The sequence below is a fragment of the Sciurus vulgaris genome (assembly GCF_902686455.1).
Source record: "Sciurus vulgaris genome assembly, chromosome: 14".
Taxonomy (NCBI): domain Eukaryota; kingdom Metazoa; phylum Chordata; class Mammalia; order Rodentia; family Sciuridae; genus Sciurus; species Sciurus vulgaris.
The window spans coordinates 63,146,495-63,164,874 of NC_136475.1; the positions used below are offsets into that span (position 1 = coordinate 63,146,495).

The window sequence follows — 18,380 nt, forward strand, 5'->3', positions numbered from 1 at the left end:
AACTAAGGAGCACTGGTCTTTAAAAAGAGTCACTCCTTCTGAAAGGCCTTTAGGTAGTGTGAAATGATTTTTTTTTTTCCTTAGGTGGAATATCATCAGTGTAAGCTAGCAAGTGCCAGGCGTTGGTGACTTTCTTTGGAGATGGAAAAAGCTGGATGACAAGCCAGAGCCCAGGAGGAATAAATCTAATCTATCCACAGTAAAAAAGTGACTGTTGAAGGAGTTAGGGATTGTGAGTCACTCACTCAACAGATATTTATTGGGAACATCAAATGTGTCAGGCACTAGAAAAATGCAGTGTTGAGTCAGACCCAGGGTTTTGTCATGATGTGCTGTGACGCTTCTTGTCCCTATCTTTTTTGCTTTTATTTTTTTCCATCGTTATTAGTGATTAATGATAACAATTAGCAAATGTTTACTATGGGCCAGGCACTGTCTTAGGACCTTACACATACTAACTCATTTAATCATCACAATGACACTGTGAACTTGTTGTCATTGTTATTATTATCTAGGGAGGGAGAAGACCAAGCAGAAGAAAATTTAGAAATGTACCCTAGCTCATTCTGCCGGTAAGTGATAAGGTGTAGATTTGAATCCAGGTGATCCACCTCCAGAACCCATCTGCCACTGTCTTACCTCTCCCAGCTCCTCACCCCACAGTGTGTCCTTCCCCCTATCTCTTGATGATGTTCCATGACATAAGACAAACTAGTTCTCAGCATGCCAGAGTTAACCTGTGGTTTTAAATAACAAACATTTGGACTTGGTTTTCTTGAGGTATTTGCCCCCTTTGGCATTGCATTGACAGCGGTCTCATTTTCTAATATGAAATCCGCAGAAAAGGAAGAAAAAGTTGCAGTTCAGTCCAAGTGGTTGTGACAGGTTGCTAAATAAAACTGGCCTAACTGAAGTTCTGAGATTCTTGAGAAATACTGAGAATTTCTTACAAAAGAAATTTTCCTTATTATAGGAAATCATGGGTCATTGCAGTTATAAGTGTCTTAGTAAATAGAAAATGTGTCTGGAGGCTAAGAAGCATAAGAGCTTAATGAGATTATTTGTGGGTTGCTATTTATGCATACCTTTTAAACCATTAGAAAATGTTTCCTATCTGTCTTCAGTGTGTCATGTTAAGTTTCCACTGTTGAAATCTTACATAATTTTGAAAATCTCCAGGGTTGCTGAAAGGAAAGAAAAAACAATAGCAACAAAAATTCATGTAGAATTTGAAATTTACAAAATACTTTCACGTACAGTAATGTTCCTGATCATCCCTCTTTTTACTCTCTTAGAAAGAAAATAGGATCACAAGGTTATCAATACATGTTGAAAGCTTTTTAAATTGCCCATGTTTTCTTTTGTGGTAATTCTAAACTGATTTGGAAAAACTCAAGTCTGTATCAGTGACATGTTTAAATTACTAAGTGTTACTCCAAATTGCATGTAGTGACTTCGGGAACTGCTCTGATGAACATGACAGGAGCATCTGGCTAACTGTAAGCAAGGCCTCTGAAGTGGGTTAAAACCTCCTTTGGTTCCTCAGTTTTGAGTTTTCCTTGTGCTCAGTCCCACTTCCCTCTACCAACCTGAGGTGAGGTCACACTGAGGGCGAGGTAGGCTCCTCTGAGGCTGTTGGCAACAGAGAGAACTCCTAGACCATGTATGCCCTGACCACTGGCTCCAAGAAATCCCACATTTCTCCATAGGTGAACTATAGTTCAGCTTCAGAATAGAAATTAGGCATGCTCCCATTAGTGAAATTTTCCTTTTCAGTGTGTACAGTGAGAGCATTAACCAAGTATATATTTGTAGGAAAGGAGCTGCTCTGTAAATAAACCTGCTTCTTTTTGATTATTAGAATCAGACAGGAAGAAACCATCTGTTTTGGCACAAACTATGGAAATATATCTAGGTAGCCAAGGAAAAGCTGAATTGTTACTGAAGGATGTGTCACACAGACAAGAAATAATTTTCAAAGCAGTGGGTGGAAACTATTTTTAAACACGAATCAAGTGAGTCCCTTGAGCTGTCTTTGTGGGTAATGGGAGAGTAGTGTTGGTTTGGTTCTTGCTGGGCTGCTTATTTATTTGTTTTCCCCAGATGAATCCTTCTTTCCTGTACAACCAGAATTGAAGGTGCAACCCCAGTTCAGTATGGATAAAACAAAAAGTAGGATTCATAATACTTACTATAACTTGCATAAGTCTAGTGAAGAGAAACACAATTCTTGTTTTCTAGCTAAACTTCGATATCATATAATTAATATAATGTGATCATTTTTTGTCTTTTTTTTTTAAACTACACAACTTAAGACATTTAAGACATTTAATTCATAGGAGATTGAAAACTGATCATAGGAGAAAGACTAGAGAGGAACTTACAGTCTGCTCCCTGGTTGAACAAATTCCTAAAGTGGCAGCCTTAGAATACCATGTCCTGATAGAACTCCCTCTTCTTTATGCCTCCCTCTTATCTGAAGCACTGTGGATTGTCACCAGGGCCCTGGGTATGAACGTAGGTGGCTCCACAGGATTGCTACTCAGTCTGAGAGAAGGGAATTAGTGTCACTGGACAATCCATGCTCTGGTTTAGAAGTCCCAGGCTGTGGGTTTGGAATTGGCCAGATACCCTGGCTCAACCTTGAATAAATATTCCTGAGGCCTAAATAGGATAGGGAATTCAAAGCCCTGTTTATCCCAAGTCCTTCCATAACCAATCCATGGCTTCTTGTTATAAAGTCTGAGTGGAGAGGCCATGTTTGGAGGGGAAATAAGAGATCCTTATTTACTATTAATTAATACTCCCATACCAGTGCCCTTTTCCTTTAGGAATGAAGCCACTAGGAGGCCAACTGTAGTCTTAACCAGGACCAGCTTTATCACACACCCTGCCCACTGTAGTAATAACCTGTGTGAAATGGCTTGAGAAATCTTAGGCAGTGCCCTCTCCCCACCCAGACTTCTCAGATGCAGCCTTCAGGTTGAGCCAGGTCTTGAAGACTCAGGTAGACTTTCATTCTTTTAGAATTTGCATTTCATCCTTTCTAAGAAAATGGACAGCTCAGTAGGAGGTTGTTTTAGGCAGCTTTTTCATTGCTGTGATTAAAAGACCTGAATAGCACAACTAAAGAGGAGGAAGAGTATATTTGAGGGCTCATGGTTTCGGAGGTCTCAATCCATTGACAGCTGGCCCCATTCTTCAGTGCTCCAGGTGAGACAGGAACAACATGATAGAAGAGTGTGGCAGACTGTCTTATGTGATAATCAGGAAGCAGAGAGAGTCCACTCGCCAGGTACAAATATATACCCAGAGCTATGTACCAATTCCCACCTCCTCCAGCCATACCCTACCACTTCAGTTACCACTCAGTTAATCCCTATCAGGGGATTAAATCACTGATTGGGTTAAGACTCATACAACCCAATCATTTCTCCTCTGAACCTTCTTGCACTGTCTTACGTGTGAACTTTTGGGGAACACCTAACATCCAAACCATAAGAAGGTAAATGACTTTTAAGTTATTATTAGTCACTTATGCCATGGTGTAAATTAGTTTAAGTTTCTTTGGTTTTGACAGAAAGATAATTAGAAGACAATGGGGAGAAGATGCAGAACTGGAACAAAGGCAGGAAGCACGTAGTCATCACCCTTGTGGTCTGGCTGAGGACTGCATGCCTTCTTTCCCACTAGAACTTGCTTCTGTGCTTTCAGGGAAACAGGGCATCCTATTTTCCATTTACCTCTCCCTTCTGGCAAGGAAAGACTTGGAGGTCTTTTTACGGCTTTGACTCTTCCTTACCCCTTCTAGATGTAGTTCCATTTCCTTTCCAAGATGAAAGCATGTCTTTGTCCCCTCCCAGAATAGTTCCAGGCAGCAGAACACAGTGAATCCTTCCAGATAAAAGACCCTGCTGATAAAATGCCAGATTGTTATCAGAGAAGCAAAGTGAGGGGAGTCAAGTCTCTACCATTAATTACCTCGTTACAGCTTTGTTTATATCCTGTTCATTTGGGGCATGTTTTTCTTGGACAGTTTCTTGTCTGTGTTCTGAACTGCAGTCTGAAGTTTGCAAAACTCCCAAAGGTCAGGGAATAGTGGGTTCCTTCTTTGCTTAATGGCAAGGAAGAGAAGATCAAAGTTTCTATCTTCCATCTGGAAGGAAATGGACAAATGCTTGGTTTAGGCGGCTCATTCCTCACCTTCAGTAGACAATCCTACTGTGCTGATTGAGCTCTGGCTCCAAATACTTAGGAGGTTACCAGGAAGTAGAATGGCATTTATCTCTGTGAAACCATGAGTATCAACTGGTGATTGTATATGCAGACATGGAGGCCAGACTCCAGTTGAATCTCAAGTAAAACTTCTTGGTAAATATACTTGATGCCACTGAACTGTATCTCTAAAAATGGCTAATGTGGTTGGCCAAGTTATGTTTTTTTACTGAACAAGTTTATATCTGACCTCATGTTATCTTGTTAGGTTCTGTCTGCAGCCCAACCCATCTTTGCTAATAAGACTACTGACATGTTTCCACCAGCCCTCTCGACCTCACTGGTGATGGGGGCTTCTAAGGACTAGACCCTTGTTCTTTTCTTAAGCCAAAACCCTATAAGCATGTTATCTGGTATACCTGCAGTATGAATTTTAAGAATAGAAGAAAGAAAAGTAAATGAGTAGATATACCTCATTCTAAATCATGAAACTTGTTCTTATTAACTCCAACAGCCCTTGACTCAGAGCTCTAACTTAAAAGTTGTCTTGTTTTTACCTTGCATATATGTCTCCTGATGTCATCCCTATCATCACTTGAAGCTAGCTGTGAGACAGTCAACATAATTTTTGCAGTTGCTTGCTCATATTTGAATTTAGTGCTTGCTTTAGAAGAGGCTAGGAAAAATTAGGGACTTAGGGAAAAATTAAGGTAAATTTGAAATATATAAAAGCTCACTTTGAGTGAAAATCAGTGAAAAACAAGCCCTGACCTTCTCATAGGTAAGAAAAATTGGAATGGCGATAGGGGATGTATTCTTTAGGAAACAAAGACTTTGCCAGAAATAGCATGGGTGGTTAAAGCAGTCTGGTGTGAAAGTTGCATCATTTAAAAAATAAGATATCTTTACTTTCTTCTTGACTAATGGTTTTGTCAGAATAACTGTTTAGATAATAAATGAAGTACTTTGAAGTGCATAGGGGAGTGAACATTTCTGTGCCTTGTACTAACTGGTGATACAGATTATAAACTAAATGATGCCAAACTCCACCAGTTTACCCAGGAACCACACACTAGCAAATGTAGTCAAAGCCATAGAAATCTACTGAGGAAACCATGAAAATGAATGGAAGTGATCCAGAGTGTTTAATTTTCTTCCGAAATGTTATATTTATTAGACCTCAACACCCAAAAGTTAAACAATATTGAATTTCACACATAGCACTTTATTTGTAATCTTAGGTTAAAGGTTATGTCCTTGGCATGACTGAAGAAAAATGACTCATACATTTTGCACTGACTTTATTTTTGATAGGCATAGAGGAGAGCTAGGGAGTAAGATGATACTGCATTGAGGCTGAATTTATTAGTTGATTGAACACAAATGGAAATAAAGAATGTCACTTAATGATTTTCTCGTTTCTGTTGATATTTGTACGTGTGCCTTGGGTGAAGACTTGTGGAATGCTACTTATGCTGAAAATGCAACTAAAGTATCTCCTGACTATTAAAATTAGGAAGTGAGAATTAGCAGTGATTTTTTTTTTTTTTCCCCTAGTAAATGTCTCAAACTGTACCATAGCTAAAATCATGTTATGTGGACACTTTGGACAATGTGACCAGTATTCTGTATTGAAATGTACCCCATGTTAAAATACAGTCACCATGAAATTAATACATTAAGCCAGGGTCACAATCCAGGAAAGGACTTGAAGGTAATGTGAGTCCCCTCATAATTAGTAACCTAATTAAATGCTAGCCAGCTTCAGCTTTATAATAATGTACCATGCTTCTGAACAAAGATAACACCACTACTGAAATTGTATACTTGTAATACTAGTATATATTTAATTAGTGGCAGCGTATGTGTGTGTAATCAATTTTGTTTCATCTTTGGACTTTGCACAGCCGTCTCCATTGTGTATTCATTTGGACTATATTTAATGATACTGCACTTATTTGGCTTGTTTTTTCAGAATTTGGGATCATTCAAAGTGGTATGAGCTGCAAGTTACCTTCTTGCTATGGAAAAAGCAACTTTTAGGGGCTGTTTACTTCTTAAAAACTGGTTTAATTTACTCAAGATGAGGAGAAAAATCTGTTTTACCATAATAATCACATGGAAAATTGTACTTCAAAATGCAGATGAGCTTATTAATGATGGCCCAACAGATTTGGCATCACTTTGTTGAATGGTTTGAGTCATGTGTACTTTAAAGTAATACAATTGAATTTCTTTTAATATGTATTGTTCACTTCTTTGATGGTAAAAATGCCTTAGAATTGGGGTGTATTGGTTTTGATAGTTAGTGTAGGCTTATCTATAAACCACCATTGTCAACATAGGTAGCATATCCATCACCCTTTGTACTCCTTGCTCAGGCCGCTGGCATTGGCTATTCCATGCTGTCACTTTAGATTAATTTGCACTTCCTTGTATTTCATGTAAATGAAACCATACAGTACACATTCTATTTTGTCTGGCTTTTTCACTCAGCCTAATTATTTTGAGATTCAGCCATTTGTTACACATACCAATAGATTTTTTCCCTTTTAGCAGCAAATAGAATTCTATCATACTGATCTACCATGTATTTTTTTTACATAATCAACTATTTTAGACATTCATGTTGTATCCAGTTTGGGGCCATTATAAGTGAGTTTTTAGGAACATTTCATGTATAAGTCTTTTTCTGGACATATGCTTTTATTTCTCTGGAGTAAATACACAGAAGTGGAATGGGAGGACTCTATGGTTGGTGTATGTTTAACTTTTTAAGAAACTGCCAACTTGTTTTCTAAGGTGATTGTACCATTTTACCTTCCCACCAACAGAGTATGAGAGTTCCAGTTGTTCCATATTCTAGCCAACACTTGATATGCTCAGTGTTTTTTCATTTTAGCCTCTCTAGTGAGTATGTAGTTATAGCTCCTTGGAGTTTTAAATTGAACTTCCCAAATGACTGATGATGTTGAGAATCTTTACATGTGTTTATTTGCTATCCATATATCTTCTTCGCTGAAGTGTCAGTCAGAGCTTTGACCCAATTTTTTTATTGGGTTGTTTGTTTTCTTATTCTGAATGTATTCTGGGACCTAGTCTTTTAGGCATAGATTCATTTATTTCCCTGGCATGTAGAACCAGAAAAAACAAAATTAAATTACAGCAAGAAGGAGTCTACTTATACTGAAGGAAGTACTTTTCAACTGTGGCAGTCTAAACATGGGTATTGGGGCAACCAAAGGAGGATGTAAAACTTTCCCTGGACTTATTTTAAAAAGGGCTGGCCGTAGTCTGTTTGGGATGCAATAGGCATGCAGAAGTATGACTTGGTTTACCTAATTGCAGTCTTCATTTGAGAGAAGACATCTTCCCTGGAACAGGCCTTTTGCTAACATCCAGTATCCCTTGCTTTTTTGTGTTATTTTTTCCAGGCCAAAAAAAGAGTGCAATTTCTTGGGATTTTTCAAGACTTTCCATGTACTTTATGGTTTTTAAAAATTCATTCTTTCTGATTTTAGCTTGAAGTGTTGCTACGAAACATCAGGAAGGTCATTCAGGGGCATTAATTAACTTCGGCAAAAACAAATTGCAATCTCTACAGAGCAATCATATTAAAAGAAATGCTCAAATTTCTCTCATCCAGCAGTAGCACCAATCATTGTTTTTGCTGATGGTATTGGACAGATTAATTTAACTCTCTGTAGAGGCAAAATAATTAGCTAAATTCTAGAGGGGGGTTCTCTGTGATTAAAGGACTTGGGATTGTTGTGGCCCTTGGATGGGAAGAGTCAGGGGTTCTTTAATGACAGGATTCCACTGGAGTTAATGAAGGGTTTTCCTGTATGTAGAAAACACTGGTCATTTGTTCTCCAACTCCACAGAGCCCCAAACTGGAGGAAATTGGCTCCAACTGAAGGGAAAATAGAGTGTGGTTAGTGTTAGGCATAAAATTTTTATTATCAGCATCAATATTATTATGAGATTAAGCAGTGGAACAAGTCAAGAGAGATCATAAAGATATGTGAGAATTAAAAAAGATAGCTATCTGCCTGGACTGTTTAAATGCCCATTGATTTACAGGATCTTGTTAGTGAAGGAAACTAGAGATCCCTTCTTCTAATATCCTTTTACAGAAGAGGATATGAGAGGACATTATGTAACTTGCCTCTGGCTGCATTGTTAGATACTAATATTTTAATTTGAGGATGTTTCAAAGTAATCTCACTTAAAAGAGACACAAAAGGAAACCATGTATTTCTGCTTCATGAGAAGGTTTCACTTCACAAAAATAGTTGCTTAAAGCTGATGACTTATGTGTATTATTTTTTCCTAAGTCCATGAAGATTCTGACCTACGTGTGTTTTTGCTTGTCACTAAAAATGTTTCTAATCATGGGCATTTGGAACTTCTCTCCAAATAAATACAATACTTGAAGTGACTGTAGGGTGCTTTGACATGAAATGATCAATAATGATAGAGGACAGCAGGGGACATTGCCATATCCTTTATGGAACCTAGCCCAGTCTGTTATGGGTTCTTTATTTTGAAGAAGATCTACAATTTGGTGGATGACTTTGGCTCAAAGTCCTGTGGCTAATTTCCCTTCTTTAAAGTAGTGCTTTATAGAGCTTTAGGCTTTGTTTTGTTAAAGACTAGTTAGAATGGTAGAAAACATATTTAGACTGTCAATTCATTGTGAATGGGATCTGCAAATACGGATTCTAACCATTGGAATTAGTGGGATAAATTTCTTATAAAGGATTCCGCATCCATGATCATAACAGAAAAAAATCGGTAAAAGTTGCTTTATTTGGGTTTGGTTATATTTTATTTGGTAACTCATCATTTTGAACATGTTCCCAGTAGAGTGAAAACCAATGTATATTTATGTAATATTGTATACTTGTTGCACAGGGTTATCTGAGTATAAAAGTGGGATAAAATACTTGAAAGGATCCCCCAAAGATAGTTGCCTAACATCCAACAGACTCATCAAATGTTCCTACTTTCCCTTCCTTTTTTTCTTCCTTGGATTTTAGCATGGGTATGGGAATCTTTCTGAAGTGTAATGAATTTTTGTCAAAAGGGAAATTAATAAAATTGTTCACATTAAAATTTTTTTTGTCGGTGTGTTTTGAGTACTCACTTGAGTCACAGGTATTTTGATTTTAATACCCTTTCAAAGATAGTCACTTGAAAAAGTTAAGTTAAATTGGTCAAAGAAAAGTTTACTGGGCACCTATGATTTGTCCAGCCAGTCTTGGGCTAGGTGTAGGGTACTTTGAACACCAGAATAAGAAATTTGAATTAAAATAACATTAGAGAGCTATCATAGGTTCTGGAAATTTAAAAAATTAATTAATGGGAGCAAAAGCACTCTTTTCTAAATCTTCCCCCAGATATTAAAAAAAAAAAAAAGTAAAATTTCTCTGCACCTTTGTGTAGTTTCTTAAATTGACCACGCAGTCCTGTGTGAACTAAAAAATTGCTTGCTGTAAATATGGAACCACTCACTGTACGAGTCAGGGGGATGCATGTCAAATGTATTAAATCACTTTGAAAACTCCGAAGGGAGATGGACTGTTTTTTCAGACCCGTCCACTACCTACAAGGAAGGAGGACATGCTGAAGCCAGCATTACCTTCCACTCTTTCAAAAAATCAGTGGCTGCCTGAATGTACTCATCTTTTGGTCTTTGGTAGAGCCAGAGCAGAAACATCATGAGGGGTTTTGCCACTGAGAGGGGTGTGCAGCTCTGTCCCTCAGTCTGTGTACAGTGTGTCCTCTGCTTCTCTGTGCATGGGCCTCATCCCAACCTGGGAACCCTCAGGGTAGATCTGGAAGTGCTTTTCCAGCTGGTGCAGGCAGTCACGGGGAGACCAGAGCGCAGCTCATTGTTCCAGTTAAAGGGAAAACCATCAGATGAACTGGCAGGGAAAATGACACGAAGTTTCAGACTGACTCTACTCAGTACTTTGCCTTTGCTTAGGAATGTTTTACACTGCTTGTGTTAGATCTTCATGTATTTTTCACTTTTTGATTCTCCATTTTACTTTAGATAAAGACAAATTAATGATTTCCCTTTCCTCTCTAGGGCTTCCTATGTCTTTGTATGGACATTGCTATAGTCTTTTTTCCATGTTTTCCCCAGAATCAGGAAAGAATTATTGTAAAGGTAGACCACATTTCAGTCCTCCAGAGAAAAATTTTCTTTCCAGCTGCCTAAAACATTTGGTTGGAATCTCAAAAATTTATTTTCAAATTGTATTTGTTCTTGTCTAGGCAAAAAATGATGAAAGATTTAAATGAAACATAATTTTCATACTTCATGTCTATTTTGATAAGAATGAGTAATAAGGGATTAACATTCAGAAATCATGCATCTTTTCATTTATTTAAAAAATATTTGACACGCTGGGGGCATGCTTGTAATCTCTCTGAAGACTTGAAGTGGAAGGTTCACAAGTTCAAGGCCAGTCTGGGCTACTTGATGAGACCCTGTCTCAAAATATAAAGTAAAAAGGGGCAAGGAAGTAGCTCAGAGGTAAGGCACACCTGGGTTCAATCCCCCTTAATGCAAAAAAAAAAAAAGAAAGAAAGAAAGAAAAGGACTGGGGCTACAGCTCAGTGGTAGAGTGTACCTGGGTTCAGTTCCCAATACTGCAAAAAGAAACAAGGAAGAGGAGGAGAAGGAATATTAGTAATTCTGATTTTAGGTGTGGGGTGGGTACAGGGATTTGAAACCAGGTCTTGGTGTACGAGGCAAGTGCTCTATATGCTCAACCCTTTTTATTTTGAGATAAGTCTTCTCTAAATTGCCTAGGCTGATTTTGAATTTACTATCCTCCTGCATCAGCCTCCAGAATAGGTAGGATTACTGGCATGCATCACTACACCTGGCTGTAATTGTTTTGTGGCTTCCTGCCCCACTCCCCACTCCCCCACCCCATATTGGGGATTAAACCCAGGGCCTTGCACATGCTAGGAAAGTGTTCTATCACTTGAGCCACACCCCCCAGCCCCTGGCTGTAATTCTAAATAATTAAAGCACATTCTTCCAAGAGCTTTTTAAAATAACTACCACACTGTAAACCTTTCCCTTTCTTTGGTGGAAAATTCCCTCACTTTATTTTCTTGCACTAAAAGGAATGGCATGAATGCTAGCAGCCATTATCTCTGTGACCTTGTGTCCTTGCCACATTATATGGCTGAGTGCCGGGTTCAGTTCCTGTAGGGGCAAGTGAAGAGATGTCAAGGTGATGGAGGCCAGTTCCCAGCTCTCGGCAGCTCCCTTTTTCACAGCCTAGAATTTACATCCTGTGGCAGATCAACCTGGGCAAAGCCTTGGTAACTGGGAGGCAGAGTGGAAGTGGCCCCAAAAGCATGCATCTTCTAAGGCCCAGGCTCTATGGCTGAGCTTGTCCCAATTGGTCGTGCACTGAAGTTTTCATATATTTTATCATGGCTTATTATTGTCAGCATAAAATATTGTCCTGAAAGTATTTTTAGAAAGGTTTTAACATGTTGAGGAGACTTAATTTTTGAAGAGCAATGTTACTTTGAACTTCTTATAGATCCAAGGATTTAAACTAAACATTCTACCTCTAAAGCGGAATAGTTTTTGCTTTATTTTGAATGTTAGATCTGGAAGGCTTTCCACCCAGACTTCTGGAAATGTGCAATTTTTAGCTCAGCACTATTTACTGCTCTTATTTTCCCCTCACTACTCAAATGAAGGACTTTAGAAAATCAGATTTGAAAAGTCCTGAACCTACTGCTTTTCTAAGAAATGTATTTAAGTAAAGAAATTCATGAGCTGTGCAGAGTGCACAGTTACAGTAAATGCAACTTTTGGGTTACAGGAAGAGGAACAAGTAGTTCAGGTGATGTTAATCCTTCGATGACTCAAAAATTGGTATAGGAAGAACAAGTAGAGAATCTGGCAACCTTGACCATCACTGCATTCCCCAAGAATGCAGAAGAATTGTTTTGAGGAATGCCACGAGTTACAACATGGTTAATAGTTTCAAAGCACACAGAATGTCTGCCTTTTCACATTGACTGGGTACAAACTTTTTTTTTTTTTTTTTTTTTAGTGTTTCTCTTCTTTATATATGTACATGTATACACATGTACATGTTTTTCTCAAGGTAAGATTTAAACCACATGCAACAAAAATGGAAAAGAAGTCTGGTGTAGTATCACCAGAGTCAACAGAAAATAGACTTGGACCTTGAACCCAAAGAATAAAGTCAGTAGGTACCAAAGAAACCCCAGCTTATTTGGCGGGGAGGGAGAAAGGTAGGCCTAGTGAGCATGAAGAGCCTCTTTGGTACAGGCAAGGCTGTTTCCTGGACAGTTGTTGAGACAGAACACTAGAGAAAAATAGAGAGAAAGTGATGCATATGTTGATAGAGCTTGTAAGTTTTCAAATTATTCCACCTACTAGATTTGATAATACTACTACTTCTCAATCACTATCTGTCTGATAGTGTTGTGTTTTACATGCTTTATCTAATTTAAGCTTCACAATGACCCTATAAGGTAATTGAAAAACTTAGAAAGTTTACTTGCTTGTACAGGGTCACACAGTAGTAAGTGGTAGGACTTGGATTTAAACTTAGGTGTCTGCTGGATTCCAGAACATATTCTTGACTCCTGTCCTATATGCTCTATGAAGACCCTGTTTCTGCTCTCCTGATCCTTTCATTCCAGTAGACATGATGGTCCGAGGGATACTGTGGGGAAAGTGAACGAGATCCTCCCCTGTCCCGACAGCCAACTGCGCAAGTGCAGTACCTGCTCTGGGAAGGAAGTGATTGATTCTGAGGTCGTTCCTTATACAGTTCAGATGAGTTGTTTCCCAAGGATTCATTGCAGTGTAATGCAGGGCATTACAGATGAAACGGTAGTCGTCTTGACAAAATAAATATAGGAAGGGAGTTTTTTGAAAAAACAAACAAACAAAAAAACAAAAGAACCTTATAATCGGGAGGCTGCCAAGTCTTACCTAGCCTTCATAGATAAGGTCATCTCAATTTTGGTTTGTCAGTGGGTGACCATTACCCAAAACCAGGCAGCCATACCATATGAGAAACAAACAGTAATGGCCAGGCATTCTTGAATTCAGGTTCAGTGGGGAGTGTGAGGGTAGACATAGCTTATTTGTGAACTCAGCCCAGCTCCCAAGGTGCTGACTTTGATTAAGTGGGGACTCCTTCTCATCATCATCTGAAGTTTGGAGGCCTTTACTTTTTATATGGTATAGCCTGAAAATCAAAGAGCAGGACTAGAGGCGGAGACTTGGAACGAGGAGGAACCAGGGGAGCATTAATAATTATGTTAATGAGGAAGAGTGGAAGAGGGTATTGACTGAATCCTGAAGCCAACCAAGACTTTTGAAGACAGGTTCCTGTGAAGTAGGGGAACTCACCTTAAAATAGGATGACACTGACATTTGCCCTAAGAATTGTTGGCTGATTTTCCCATCTTCCCCACTAGACTGTAGGTTCTTTGTGTAACAGTAACTCTGTTACTGTTCTGTCTGATGCTCTGGAACCTAGCCCAATGTATGTTTGTGCTAGGTACTCAGCAGATCTCCCTAAGGTTTGGGTGGGCAGAAACAGTTCTGGTGCTATCCAGCCACTTAACCTTTGAATCCTTTCAGGAAAGGAACAGGTTCTGAAGGTGAACGTACAAGGGGGAACACCTTCTAAGTGCTCACCTGCCACTGTGTGAAAGGGAAAGTTAGAATGGTCGCAGCAGAATGGCCTCTGTTGCTCAGAATATTGCATTCTAAACTCACCTAGTTTCTGAAGTGTTAGGGACAAAAGCCGTAAGGGTGATATACACCTCTGTGCTATCTCCTCCAGAAAGCCATTCCAACTGTCTCTCCCACTGCGCTTTGCTGTCCTGCTCCACAGCTGTGTATGTCTCCATGGGTGCCATAGATTTGTGACCAGCAGGTATTCCTCTGAGGTAGTGGTTCTCTGTGAGCAGTGTCCTAATTCTCCATTGCTGTGTCACGAGGCAGAGCACACACCTGAGTGCCACACTGTGTGATCATCCAGTGTGTACCGTGGAACCTGGGAATTCTTAACCTGGATCTGAGGAATACTGCCCCAAGGATTTTGGACATGTGTCATGAACCTCCTGAAACTGTATGGGAAATTGTGTATATATGTTCATAAATCTCTCTTTTGAGGAAGTCCATAGTTTATATTTGGCTCCAATGTGTTTCCATCATCCTAAAAATATTAATAAAAACTATAACGAAAAACTCAACTCATTTGGAGATTTTCCATGTACTTGTAAATGAGTGTGTGTTTTTATTAGCTGGTAGATACTTTTAGGTTCCCTCGATTTCCAGGTGTGGGCGACAGCTTGGGGTAGCGGTTGCAAGTCTGTCCTGGGTGCTGCTGCCTACACATCCTAACGGGTGAGTCCACCTAACCTTTCTGAGTTTCACCTTACTTTTCACCTGTTAATCCAGGTGTTTAGTGCCCTCTGATCCTACAGGAATGTTGCATAGTAAAGAGATCACAGGGATACAGGCATCTCATAAACTGCCGAGAGCTGTACAGTTGCAGGATACAAGTATGGTTATTGCGAATATGTCATTTCTCTTGTCACACAATGCCAGGACAATAAATATGTGATTAAATGAACAAGAGGCCAGGTGTGGCTGCACAGGCCTGTATTCCCAGCTAGAGGCAAGAGGATCACTTAAGCCCAGAAGGTCAAGGCCAAACTGGGCAACAGAGCAAGACCACATCTTAAATAAATACATAAAATGAACCTGGAATGAGTTTATTGGAGTGAGAGGCTAGAAGTTGAAAGGCATTGGTATCTGCCTGTCTTGTATGCTTTGTGGACACCTGGAACAGGCCTAGAGCACACACAGGGCTATTGAGGAAATGATTTTCAGAGGATGATAAAAGTAAAAAGACCTTCAAGACCTCAAATTCATTTGCTTTACTTTACAGAAGAAGTGGAGTCAGGAAAATGGAGGCTACCCTTTTTTCAGAAAGACTAGAGATGGGCAGGGGATGTAGCTCAATGGTAGAGTGCTTGCCTAGCAGGTGTGAGGTCCTGAGTTCAACCCCCAACACTGCAACACACACACACACACACACACACACACACACACACACAGGCTGGAAACTTCTTCATCATTATTAATAGAGGCTAGAGAAAGAACCTGTTTGTCTTCATGTCATCAGTTTATTGTCTTTTCTCTTTAAAACAGTGCAGAATTTACCCCATGGTCTATCCCTCACTGGGGCTAGCTGGAGGCCTGCAGTTCAACAGTATGCTGGCACTTGGCGAGCCATAGGCACAGTGCATTGAAACAACTTTGTGTTTCCTAGCACCTTCTTGGAGCTCTTGCTGGAGAGTCCTGAATACAGATTATTGCACCCCTCTCCACTGGACTGAGACTCAGAGGTTACCAGGACTTGCCAAGTCACAAAACTCAGTGTCCAAAGCAGAATGAAAATCCAGATGTTCCAATTTTTTATCCTAGTAGTCACTAGGTTCTAAATTTTCTCACTACACCGGCCCCTCCCCTCAATAGCTGTCAAAATGGTAACTGGAAATAGTTACCATAATAGCTTAGTGTTTATGTATACATATATGTGTAAATTCAGCTATCATCTAACCTTTCATTTAAACAATTTGTACTAGAAGGAAGTTTGAAATTATATTTAATCATTGCTTTATAATGAATGTCATTTAATTAAATACTTCTTTAAAAATTGGCTTCTTTCTTCTTTGGCAATTACATTACTTTTTCGAGCAGTTTTGTTTTGCTTTTTAACCTGGTTATGTGGGTTTAGAGAGTACCCTAGCACAGGGTATCTGAAAGTAGAAAATTCTGGCACTTTTCCCACTTTCCATTCTTTTTCCTGTATGGATGCCAGATTCCTTTGGGAAATCATCATTTGCAAAAGGTCAGGAGCAAAAGGAGGGGCATTCTTGAGTGTAGGGTTACTGCTAATTGGAAACTAAACATCTGTAACCATGTCAGAGTTATTTGTATTTGAAAGGAAACATTTATATACAAGAGTCCTTTCGGTAACATAAAACACACTATAACACAAAGTGTGTGCGTTGGAGGGGTGGGGACAGACAACCAGGGAAGCTCTGACAAATGACTGTGCTGTGCTGAGTGAGGTCATTTGCTAATTAAATCTCAAAGCATTTTCAGAGTATTTTCTTTTCTTTGTCAAATAACGTTTTCTTCCCCCCATAGGCCAAAGCAAACATTTTACTGTGTTTGCCAATTACAAATTAAACATTTAATCATTTTAAAGGAAAAATACGGAGAAAATGGGTGTGTGTTCAGAACCTAGTCAAAGACCAGTGGGAACTCTCTAGCTACCTACTATCACCTTAGCCCTCAGTGTCTTCCCATGTTATGATGTGAGGCTGGTGCTTCTCTGCCCTGAAACTGGGTGCCCATGAATCTCCCTGATGCACTACTGTTTTAGGGAAAAATTAAACTGTTTTCACACTGTATCTCTTTCTTCTTTCTTCCTATCACCTTCTTCCAACCCCCCACCCCTCATGATGGAATTTTGCTTGGGTAATTCCATTTGTACCAAAACTATATCTGTATTTTTATTGTCATATTAAGATAAATGTTGGTGATATCTCTAGGGTTTTAGAAATATTTTGGTTATATAACTCTGCCCCTCTACATGCTAAGTCTGTATGAACATGGCCCTAATGAGCCACGTCTTACCAGTAGTTTCTTCTTAGAATAAAATTTCTTCAGAATTCCTTTTGAAGAAAGTTGAGAATCCATCCCTTTTCCCTGCAGAGTCTACTATCTTCTGATCTTCCCTACCCTTGCCTTGGCATCTTAAGACATTTCTTAAGTTGAGGGGTTTTTTTTTGTTTGTTTGTTTGTTTTGTTTTGTTTTGTTTTGTTTTGTTTTAATTGGATGAAAGATCATGAAGTCTAAGAGAGTTCTAGTCAAGAACTTACTTAATCTAGGAACTACCATTTTGTACTTCCCTCTCAAATAATTAATACTGTGTCTGTGGAGACAAATGCACAGCTTCAACAAAATGGTTGAGGCCTCTTTGGTTCTAAACTTTACAGAGTCAAGGGACCTTTCCAGTGACCTTCGTAGAATCTCAAAATACCACTTGTTCCAGACTTAAGGCAAGGATTTGGTGACTTGAGGTCCATCCTTGTCCTCCTAACAGCAAGTTCAGAGCATGTAGTCTGGTGTTTGTGCACTCCCCAGGTGGCCTGACCCACTTCTCATCCTTAACTTCCACTGTTAAGAAATGCCTACGGGCATTTCTACCTTTGCTTTATACAACCATCTGTGGTTGGAATAGCTTCCTGTTTTCTTTTTGCCTACTTGATCTTGCTTTCCTGATTCCAACCCTTCCTCCCCTGATTTCCTATAGGCATAATGTTAAGATTTCTTGCATATCATTGACCCATATTGTTTTGTGCCTTGGTCAGCTTTTCAAATCTTACCAACCAGAGCATGGGCTTCTCAGAAACACTGGTGGTAATCTTAGTTTTCATTGGCACTTACCAGAGTGCTTTTTGCTCATTAGAGGTGCCCAGTAAATATTGTTTTCATTATTGAGGAGTAAGCCATTTTTTGCTACTACCTGTTTATTGTCTTTCCCCCAAAGCCTATCTACATTTAAATCCTGTCTGACTTTGCTTTTGTTAAACACGTAATTATTAGCATTCTAGGACTGACTGGGAAGGAAGTCCAATATAGTAAGTCGTAGCTAACAGTGCTAAAGATACGTTGAACAGAAGCAAAGTCACCTCTGGAACTAAGGCAAACACAGAAGAAGTATCATTTGGGATAAGGAGCAGCTCCCACCTGACATCCACAAAGATACAGATGTGGAGATGAGCATTGATGGTCTTATGTTTCCTTATCTTCTCAGGTGTGGTCACTCGCCTATCTACCGCTCCCGTGAAATGGCCGCTCGTGCCTTAGTCCCATTTGTTATGCTAGACCAGATGCCCAATACCATCCGGACGCTGTTGGCCACACTCCCCAACCGCACTGACCAGTGTTTCCGGCAAAACCATATTCATGGGATGCTTCTCCAGGTGAGTAAAGTTACTTTGTGTGATCTCTGTTGAATACCCCAAGATGCACTTTGGTTTCTCATAT

The 18,380-nt window shown here is 39.4% G+C and overlaps 1 protein-coding gene across 1 annotated transcript in view; it reads left to right on the forward strand.

Annotated features, from left to right (window-relative positions):
• Window positions 1–18,380, forward strand: part of THADA (THADA armadillo repeat containing) — a 313,149-nt gene that overhangs the window by 157,569 nt on the left and 137,200 nt on the right. The window contains 1 exon segment of the mRNA XM_079109756.1: window positions 18,148–18,316. Within this exon segment, the coding sequence (XP_078965882.1) occupies window positions 18,148–18,316 (169 nt within the window).